The sequence below is a fragment of the Mandrillus leucophaeus genome, unplaced genomic scaffold (assembly GCF_000951045.1).
Source record: "Mandrillus leucophaeus isolate KB7577 unplaced genomic scaffold, Mleu.le_1.0 Scaffold555, whole genome shotgun sequence".
Classification (NCBI taxonomy): Eukaryota; Metazoa; Chordata; class Mammalia; order Primates; family Cercopithecidae; genus Mandrillus; species Mandrillus leucophaeus.
The window spans coordinates 438,393-448,956 of record NW_012105975.1 but is presented as its reverse complement, the minus strand read 5'-3'; the positions used below and the strand labels follow the sequence as shown (position 1 = coordinate 448,956).

Below are 10,564 nucleotides of genomic sequence, written 5' to 3'. Positions count from 1 at the left end.
AAGGGTCTATGTTCAGTGGTAAGGGTCTATGGGTCTATGGTAAGGGTCTATGGTAAGGGTCTATGGTAAGGGTCTATGTTCAGTGGTAAGGGTCTGTGTTCAGTGATAAGATAAGGGTCTATGTTCAGTGGTGCGTGTATTGTCTTGATAAACATCTTAAACAACAGAAAACAGGATTCTAGAGCAGAGAGCCGGTCTGACCACAAATTTACCAGGGTGGAGTTTTTCCCCACCCTAGTAAGCCTGAGGGCACTGCAGGAGACCAGGGCATATCTCAGTCCTTATCTCAACCACATAAAGCAGACATTCCCAGAGCGGCCGTTTACAGACCTCCCCCCAGGAATGCATTCCTTTCTCAGGGTATTAATATTCCTTGCTAGGAAAAGAATTTAGCGGTATCTTCCCTACTTGCGTGTCCGTTTGTAGGCTCTCTGCAAGAAGAAAAATATGACTCTTTTTGCCTGACCCTGCAGGCAGTCAGACCTTATGGTTGTCTTCCCTTGTTCCCTAAAAATCACTGTTATTCTGTTCTTTTTCAAGGTGCACTGATTTCATATTGTTCAAGCACACATGTTTTACAATCAATATGTACAGTTAACACAGTTATCACAGTGGTCCTGAGGTGACGTACATCCTCAGCTTACGAAGATAACAGGATTAAGAGATTAAAGACAGGCATAAGAAATTATAAAAGTATTATTTGAAAACTGATAAATGTCCATATTAAAATGAAATCTTCATAATTTATGGTCCTCTGCCGCAGCTCCAGCCGGTCCCTCCATTCGGGGCCCCTGACTTCCTGCAACACTCGAGACCAAAAACTTGAATGGAGCCAAATTTAATGAAATTATAGAGAACTGAATTTTTCATTTTTAGCTGAATTCTTAGTTTCTAGACTTCATAAATATCTCCCTTCATATCTCTAAGCATCTTACCCATTTTTAAGTGTACAGTTCAGTGGTATTAAACACATTCATAATGTGCAACCATCACGTGCCATCTGTCTCCATAAATAACTTTTTTCATCTTGTAAAACTGAAACTCTGTAGCCATTAAGCAATAATTCTCCATTCCCCCCTACTCCAGGTCCCTGGCAAATTCCCATTCTACTATCTGTCTCTATGATTGTGACTTCTCCAAATACCTCATATAAGTAGAATTGTACAGTATTTTTCTTTTTGTGACTGGCTTATTTCACTTAGCTAATGTCCTCAGATTCATCCATGTAGCATATGTCAGAATTTCTTTCCTTTTTAAGGCTAATATTTCATTGTATGGATGGACCATATTTTGCATATCTATCTGTTCCTCCATCAGTGGACATTTGCATTGCCTCCACCTTTTGGCTACTGTGAATAGTGCTGCTGTGAAGTGTGCATGCACATCCTGACTGTTGTGTTAATCTGCCCCTTGCTTTTTCTTTATAGTTTTCCCATCTATGTGTATATCCTGCATAATACAGCATTTGCTTTTGGGCTGAGTAGCAGGCACCAGCCTCGCTCTGCAAGGGAACAGGACTGTGCTCGTGTTAGATGAAGTTAGCTAGGAGAAGATGGCATAAACCAAAGTTTGGGATGACATTTGGACATAGCTTCCCTGAGCACTTATTGATCCCCTCTGGGAACATTGGTCATCAAAGGTGGGAGACAGTCCTGGGAAACATAGAGCATCGGGCAGAGTTGAAAGATTGGCCAGGTACCAGTTGTCCAACAGCTATATTTATTTATTTTTTAATTTTTTGAGACTGTCTCGCTCTGTTGCCCAGGCTGGAGTGCAGTGGTGCGATCTTGGCTCACTGCAACCTCTGTCTGCTGGGTTCAAGCAATTCTCCCACCTCAGCCTCCTGAGTAGCTGGGACTACAGGTGCGTGCCACCATTCCCAACTAATTTTTGTATTTTTATTACAGATGGGGTTTCGCCATGTTGGCCAGGCTGGTCTCGAACTCCTGACCTCAGGTGATCCGCCCGCCTCAGCCTCCCAAAGTGCTGAGATTACAGGCATGAACCACTGCACCCGGCCCAGCAGCAATATTTATGCCCAAGGGCAATGGTGAGCTGCTCTGTATTTTGTCTCGTAAGCTCACCTGATCTCCTCCTAGTTCTCAGGGGTTGATCACTTGAGAACACTTCTGTGGCAGTAGAAAGACTGTTCACAGCTAATCCACAAAGCAGGGCATGGAAAGGGGAGCTGGAACTTCACTAGCATATGATCAGGGTTATCCAAATGCAGATAAGTCTGGGCTCGTCTCACCAGCTATTTTGTACTCTGTTTAAAAATTAGGACATGGTGCACTACTTTGGAACACAGGCAGCATTTACTAAAACTGAATACCTGTGTCCTAACAAAGCCACTCCTAAGTAAGCCCCACCCAAAACATGTCCATATGTTCACTAAAAAACATGCAAGAATATTCATAGCTGCACTTCTAGAACCAAAACACTGGCTGCAACCCAAATGTCCATCAGCAGTAGAGTGAATACCTGTGATGTATTTGTAAAATGGGATACCTCGAGCAATGAGAAGGAATGCAGCAGAGACCCTGGGTGAATATCTCAAACATATTGTTGAATGAAAAAGTGAAACATTAGAGAATATATAATATATGGTTTCATTTATCAAAAAATTTAAAGCCAAGCAACATGCATCTATGATGTTAGAAGCCAGGAGAGAGGTCACCCTTGGTTTGGAATGGGGTTCTGGAAGGGCTTTTGGGATGATGGTCATGTTCTGTTTCTTGATCTGTTTACTAGTTAGCCACATGTTCACTTTGTGAACACTCATCAGGCTGTACTTGTGATCTGTGCAGTGTCCTGTGTAGATGCTATACTTCAACAAAAATTCGACCTAAATTGGTGTAATGGTAACAGGCATCTTGGGGATGACAGCCTTGGATATGTCGCCCTCTTGGATCAGCTGAGTTTAGTCTGGAAAACATTCTGGTGCATAGCTGCTGTCCAGGAGTCTCTTCACCAAACGTGTGTTGATTCCTTTCACCTCTTTCCTGAATTGGATCTCTGTTTCCAGTGTCTGATATTATCTTATTTCTTGACTTGTTCTCTCGGTTGGTGGAACACATCCTTTAGTTAATCGCATCTAGAGAAAAAGTGCACAGGAAGTATATATTTTGAAATCATATATGGTCAAGAAATGTCTTCATTCTTTGTATAGAATCCTAGATTGTAAATAATTTTCCTTCAGAATTTTGAAGACATTCCTCCATTGTCTTTTAGGTTCCAGTTTTGCTGTTCAGAAATCCAAAGCCAGCTGGGTATGGTGGCTCATGCCTATAATTCTAGCACTTTGGGAGGCCAAGGCAGGAGGATCGCTTGAGCCCAGGAATTTGTGAGCAGCTGAGAAAAAAAAAAAAAAAATTAACCAGACACGTTGGCATGCGCCTGTAGTCCCAGCTAACTCAGAGGGCTGAGGTGGGAGGATTGCTTGAGCCCAAGAGGTTGGGGCTCTGAGCTGTGATCACACCACTGCACTCCATCCTGGGCAACAAAGTGAGACCTTGACTTAAAAATTTAAAACACAAATCCAAAGCTATTCCAATTCTTTATCTTTCATATGTGACCTGTTTCTCTCTTGAGAAGCATATTGAATCTTCCCAGTTTCCCATTGACGTCCTTCATGAGGTATATTTTAATCCATTGTTTTGAGCACTTTGTGGACCCTTTCAATCTGACAGCTTTCATTTTGGGAACTTTTTCTTGAGTTATTTTGTTGAGGATTTCTTCCTTCTGTTTTCTGTGTTCTGTCTCTGAATGTTGAACCTCCTGAACTGGTTTTCTATTTTTCTTATAGTTTCGCTCATATTTTCTACTTTTTGTTCCATTCTTTGGGAGATTTCTTTTTTCTTTTTTTTTTTTTTTTTGAGACTATCTCACTCTGCTGCCCTGGCACAATCTCAGCTCACTGCAACCTGTGCCTCCTGGGTTCAAGCAATCCTCCTGCCTCAGCCTCCCGAGTAGCTGGGATTACAGGTGTGCGGCACCACGCCTGGCTAATTTTTGTATTTTTGTAGAGATGGGGTTTCACCATGTTGGCCAGGCTGGTCTCAAACTCCTGACCTCGAGTGATCTGCCCACCTCGGCCTCCCAAAGTGCTGGGATTATAGGCGTGAGCCAGCCTGCCCAGCCTCCCTGGATTTCTTCATCTTTATTTTCTGACCCTTCTGTTGAAACTTTTATTTCCTTTTTGATAGCTTTCTCTTGTTTCATGGATATAATACAGTTTCTTATATCTTTGAGGATATTAGTGATGAATTTTTATTTAATTTTTAGTTTTCTTCTCCCTGCACAGTCTCATTTACTCCAAGCCCGCCCCGGCCCCGTTTGTTTTGGCCTCCTGGTAGAAACTTTTCTCAGATGTCTGGTGGTCCTTGATGATCTCCTAATGAGAGATTTGGAGTGAAGGGGACTACAGAGCCATTGAGTGTGATGGTGGGGCCTGTCGACGGATAGCTCCATCCAGGGGGATCTGGGTGGGCCGTTTGCTGGGAACCTCTGATTTCATGGTCTCTAGTTCTTTCTCCTTGGGCTGGTCACTTCACCGTGAGAATAGTCTTCTAATCTTGGGCCTAGAGGGAAAGGGTCTGGTTGCCAGGGTCCTGGGAGCCAAGTTTTGGGGTGGCCCTCTGTTCCACATTCATTCTGCATTTAGACACTAACCCCGCTCTCCATTTTGTTTTAGAACCCCTGCAACCCTTGCTCTCCTCTGCCTGGTGTCCCCCATCCACAGACCCTTTATGTCACCCTCACAGGGGAACACCCTCTCCCCTGCCCTGTGCTGAGAGATGCGCAGGACTCACATGAGTGGGATCCAGCTGCTGCTTAAACAACTTCCATTCATTCCATTCCATTTATTTTTCTTCAGCTCTTAAGCCCTTTGAGGAGTGAGTAATGGAAACGGTAATTCCACAGTGCCCGTTGCTGCCTTGAGATTTGACCTTCTTGGGCCTGCTAAGCCTCTTGCCATGCTGCATTCCCACTTCCAGAATTGTGGCGTTATTGTTTCTCGTGCTGTTCACTCTGTCCTTGGCAATTATCTTTTTTAACGGTCCATTTATTGTAATTTTACTGTGGTTTAGAGGGAGCCAAATTAGGCATGTGTCTTGGATCTGCCATTCTAACCTGGAAAACAGCAGCAACGGTAACAGCAAACAGGACTGCTTCCTTTGCGCCAGTCACTGTTCTGAGGGCTTTGTATAATTAATTCATTTAATTTGGAAATCTGACTTAACTTATTTTTGCCAAGTCTCATCAAATTTCAGCTGGAAATCAAGGCTTCCAGATGAAATGTTTGGCTTTAGTCTGTTTATTTCACCTCTAATAAGTTCAGGCAGAGGAAGAGAACTACCAGACCCAAAGAGGAGACATATGTTTATCTCTCCCTTTTCTTAACCTTGTTGTTTTTCCTCTTGACTTTTTCCCCCAGAGGAGTGTGCTTCAGTTGCTGCACTCCAAGAGTGACGTGGTGCGGCAGTACATGGCCAGGCTCATCAATGCTTTTGCGTCACTGGCAGAAGGTGAGACATCAGCTTTGCTTCAAAGAGAAGAGCTTGGTCGCATTGGTGTGCTTTTTCCTTTGAAAATGAGCGTTCCTCCCAAGTTTCTCGGAGATGACGCTTCCTCAGTTTGTTACTGTTTAATTTATCTAAGGTCTTTTGTGAAAATTGTTGTCATATTGCTTTCATTTATGTCAGAGCACATTTAGACAGTTTTGGGGTTTATTTTGTAAACCTCCCGGTTTTATTTTATAAAACTTTCTGGTTTTGTAACATAGCAACATTTTATATTGCTTTCAAGTATATCACAGGTAATGAATGCATTTTCTATAATTTCCTACTTAAGGCAAAATACGTGAAACAGTTACGGCAAAATAAGCTTAGTGAAACAAAGCAGACGCCAATAAACACTGCACCATTTCCTGCGGAAGACTATGACCTCTTAAATCAAAGGATTTGAAAACTCTGAAAATAACATGCCCCCATAACTGAATTTAAAATGATTTTGCAAAGTGCCATTATCTTCCATAAGTTCTTATTTATTTGAGCTCTTTACAATGTGAATAAAGGGAGTTTTCAAATTATGAATATATGATACTCCAAAACTTTGTTCATTTGTTCGTTCATTCTTCCATCCTTTTGGCAGACATTTATGATACGCCAGGATATGTTACTGAGGACCATTCATATGATAATACTGTTGAAACTTATGTCTGAAATTAACATCTTCCATATCAATTCAGAAGTCCGTAGCAGGCTAGTGACCGTTCTGGGCTTATTACAGGGTCCCAGGTATGGCATCTTGCTTCTTCTCCAGGCCTTGTACAGAGAGTGTGGACGGAAGCATTCCTTGGCTGCCTCTGTTGTGAAGACTTAAGGGCTCATAACACACACATCTACCCCTCTTTTCTCCTTGTAAATCTGACTGTTGGGTTCAGGATTTCATGGAAAAAAAGGACAGTGCTCCCCACAAGAACACAGCAATGAATTATGTTTAGCTCTCAAGAAGAGTGGTTTTTCTAGTCATCAGATATTTCATTGAATAAAACCAACTTTTGGAAGAAATATCTTTTAATAAATTTTGTGGGGGTTTTGTGTTTTTTTTTTGTTTTTGTTTTTGTTTTTGTTTTGAGACAGAGTCTCACTCTGTCACCCAGGCTGGAGTACAGTGGCATGATCTCAGCTCACTGTAGCCTCACCTGCCCGGGCTCAAGCAATGTTCCTCCCGCCTCAGCCCCCCAGTTAGCGGGGTGAACAGGTGTGCATCATCGTACCTGGCTAATTTTCCTTAGTTTCTGTGGAGACGAGGTTATGCCCTGTTGTCCAGGCTGGTCTCCAATGCCTCGGCTCAGACAATCCACCTGCCTCAGCCTCCAAAAGTGCTAGGATTACAGGCGTAGCCACCTTGCACAACCAGTACGTTTTTGTTTGTTTGTTTGTTTGTTTGTTTTGAGATGGAATCTCGCTCGCTCTGTCATTCAGGCTGGAGTGCAGTAGTGCAATCTCGGCTCACTGCAACCTGCCTCCCAGGGTCAAGCAATTCTCCTGCTTCAGCCTCCCGAGTAGCTGGGTTTACAGGCACCTGCCACCACGCCCAGCTAATTTTTGTATTTTTAGTAGAGACAGGGTTTCACCATGTTGGCCAGGCTGGTCTCGATCTCCTCAGGTGATCTGCCTGCCTCAGCCTCCCAAACTGCTGGGATTATAGGCGTGAGCCACTGCACCCTGCCCAGTAAGTTTTTTAGAACATAAAATTACCCAAACTCTACTGTGTTATATGCAAAGTAAATTTTCATGGAAAGTGGTTTTGTAGCATACCAGATAAATTATTTCTGTCTTTCACCTGTTTGCTCTCTGGTGTATCATCAGGTCGCCTCTACCTTGCCCAGAACACAAAGGTGCTGTGGATGTTGGAGGGAAGACTGAAGGAGGAGGACAAGGACATCATCACCAGGGAGAATGTTCTTGGGGCCCTGCAGAAGTTCAGCCTCAGGTAATGATTGTGCAGTAGTAGGTCACGGCGTCTCCTGTGAGATCAGATTGAGTTAAAATTCCCATGGCAACCCAGGAGGTAGATGGTATTTTTCCACTACACTTTGGAGAGGTTGGATGACTCTCTAAGACAGAACTAGAAAGCTTATCTCTAATCCTCTAAACTATCCTGCTTGAGGCTGCTGGAGATGGAGGAAGACATTTTCAAAGCACCATTGGATTTTCCTAATAGACATTATCAAGTGCCAGCCATGCAGGGTTGTGTCTCGGGGCATGTGCAGGGCTTAGAGACAGATACATGAATCAGACCTGATAGAGCCTCAGCCTTCAAGTTACTTCCAGTCCCCTGTGGGAGCCGCACACATGAATGCACATCCCAGCAGAGTGTCAGAGGCAGTCCTGTGGAAGTCAGGGTTAGGGCCTCCTGACCTTGTCCATGATCCCAGCAGCCCACCCCATGGGCTTAGCCTAGACCGTCATGACTTGGAGCTGATGGGGCTGGGCTAATTTCTATATTTTTAGTACAGATGGGGTTTCATCATGTTGGCCAATCTGGTCTTGAACTCCTGACGTCAGGTGATCCGCCCACCTCAGCCTCCCAAAGTGCTAGAATTAACAGGCGTGATTCACCGCACCTGGCCCCATAGTCGTCATTTAACGGCTTTGTTGAGATGTGTTTATACACCATGATATTCCCCCATATTAAACATACAATTGAAGGATTTTTAGTGTATTTACAGAGTGGTGCAGTCATCACCACAATCCAGGTTTAGGACATTTCCATCACCACAAGAAGAAACCTCATACCCATTTATAGTCACTCCTCATTCCTACCCGCAGGCCCTGGTAGCCACGAATCTGCTTTCTGTCGATTGACTTGTACTGGACGTTTCATATAAATGGAATCATGTAGTGTGTGCTCTTTTGTGACTGGCTTCTCTTACTTAGCATCGCGTTTGCAAGGTTCATCTATGTAGCAGCATATGTCAGGGCCTCATTCCTTTTGTGGCTGAATATGATACTCCATTATGGCTACACCACATTGTTTGTTTGTTTGTTTTGGAGACAGAGTCTCACTCTGTCGCCCAGACTGGAGTGCAGTGGCGCAATCTCGGCTCACTGCAACCTCCACCTCCTGGGTTCAAGCAATTCTCCTGCCTCAGCCTCCTGGGTAGCTGGGATTACAGGCGCGCACCACCACACCCGGCTAATTTTTGTATTTTTAGTAGAGATGGGGTTTCACCAAGTTGGTCAGCCTGGTCTCGAACTCCTAACCTCGTGATCCACCCTCCTCGGCCTCCCAAAGTGCTGGGATTACAGGCGTGAGCCTCTGTGCCCGGCCCACACCAGTTTGTTTGTCCTTCAGTTGATCGGCATTTGGGTTGTTTGCATTTTTGGCCAATATGCATAATGCTGCTGTGAACGTTTCAGCACAAGTCTTCATGTGGACATATGTTTCCTTTTCTCATGGATTGGCATCTGGGAGAGTAATTGCTGGGACATATGGTAATTTTTTCAGAGTTTTTATTCTCTCATGATCACCTGAAGTTCTCTTTGACTTTCTTGAGAACTCTAGTCCCTGGAGTCTTTAACTTTTTTCTGTCGGTCCTCTTCTGAACACACTTTCTTCCCATCAAATGTGGTTAACATTCGACTGACTCACAAGTAACCAGAAGCCTGCAAAGTGAAATGGTCTAAGCATGTGTGTGTTTAGTGGAGGAAGGAATAGGTATTTGTATCTACTATTTGCCAACTCCCTGCTAATGAAAATTCTTTGTTCCAACTATATGAATTGAAAAGAACTGTAAGTGATCTGCAGTGTCATTACTTCCTCAGAGCATACAAACACTTCATTTCTGTTTGTTTATAGAGAGAACTTTGCTCAGTGTTGACCATTTTGGGGAAGTTTTTAGAAATTCAATAACTATAGTTAAGTAACAGATATAAGATATGGTGAAAAACATACTTCCTCCTGGTAATGCAAATATTTACTGCCTGTTTATCTTTTCCTCCAAATGATAATTTAAGCTTTTTTGTTCTGCAAATGTGCTTAACCTTTTTGCAGTTTTCCCGAGTCTCTGCAATAAATGGAGAAGATAGCTAGTTACCAAGAGAATGCAGTCTTCACCGTATTCTAATAAGCCACCCTGATTGGGTCAGTGTAGTGTTTAAGAACAGGATGAACAAATAAACTGGCTCCGCTGTTCTGTCCTGAGCAGTGGGTTCGCCAAAATCTGCTCATCAGGAGATGTGCAGATCTGGCTTCTCTGTGGCATGTCAGTTTTCTACTAATCCAGATGGCATCTCATAATGATACCACACTTAGTCTCAGCAATTCTTAAGGCTAACCTGATGATATTCACCATCACACATTTTGATGGGATATTGAATTTTGTAGGATTCTACACCTGGACTTTGGGTGGAAAATCATTCCTTATAATTTGCATTTACCAGGTCATTAAACTACACTTACTCTATAGAAATGTGAATCAAAATGATGTTAAGCTAGGCTTTTGCTCCTCCTTTTTTTCTTTATTTTCATGCAGCCCAGAGTGCCTAGACCTGGATTACAGAGAGTTTAGGTGAAAATCTATTCGTCAGCTGGTGCAGTGGCTTATGCCTCTAATCCCAGCACTTTGGGAGGTTGAGGTGGGTGGATCAGCTGAGCTCGTGAGTTCGAGACCAGCCTGGCCAACATGGAGAAACCCCATCTCTACTAAAAATACAAAATTAGCCGGGTGTGGTGGTGCATGCCTGTAATCCCAGCTACTTGGCAGGCTGACGCAGGAGAATCGCTTGAACCCAGGAGGCGGAGGTTGCAGTGAGCCTAGATTGTGCCATTGCACTCCCGCCTGGGCAACAGGAGCAAAACTCCATCACAAAAAAAAGAAAAAACCTATTTGTCAAAGAAGTATTTCTATGGTCCTGTTTCCTGAGTTAAGTAAACCAAAAGCTACTAATGAATATTTATTAGATATTTGAAGTAATGCTCTGCTAATTTTAAATATTGAAAAGGAGACTTTCAAAGTAGGAGACCTCCTTACCGCCTTATCTTTATTTAAACC

At 43.3% G+C, this 10,564-nt stretch overlaps 1 protein-coding gene across 1 annotated transcript in view; it reads left to right on the top strand.

Annotated features, from left to right (window-relative positions):
* Positions 1–10,564, top strand: part of ARMC9 (armadillo repeat containing 9) — a 218,680-nt gene that overhangs the window by 82,663 nt on the left and 125,453 nt on the right. The window contains exons 13-14 of the mRNA XM_011998077.1: positions 5,438–5,528; positions 7,377–7,500. Of these exons, the coding sequence (XP_011853467.1) occupies positions 5,438–5,528; positions 7,377–7,500 (215 nt within the window). The remainder of the gene's footprint in view (positions 1–5,437; positions 5,529–7,376; positions 7,501–10,564) is intronic.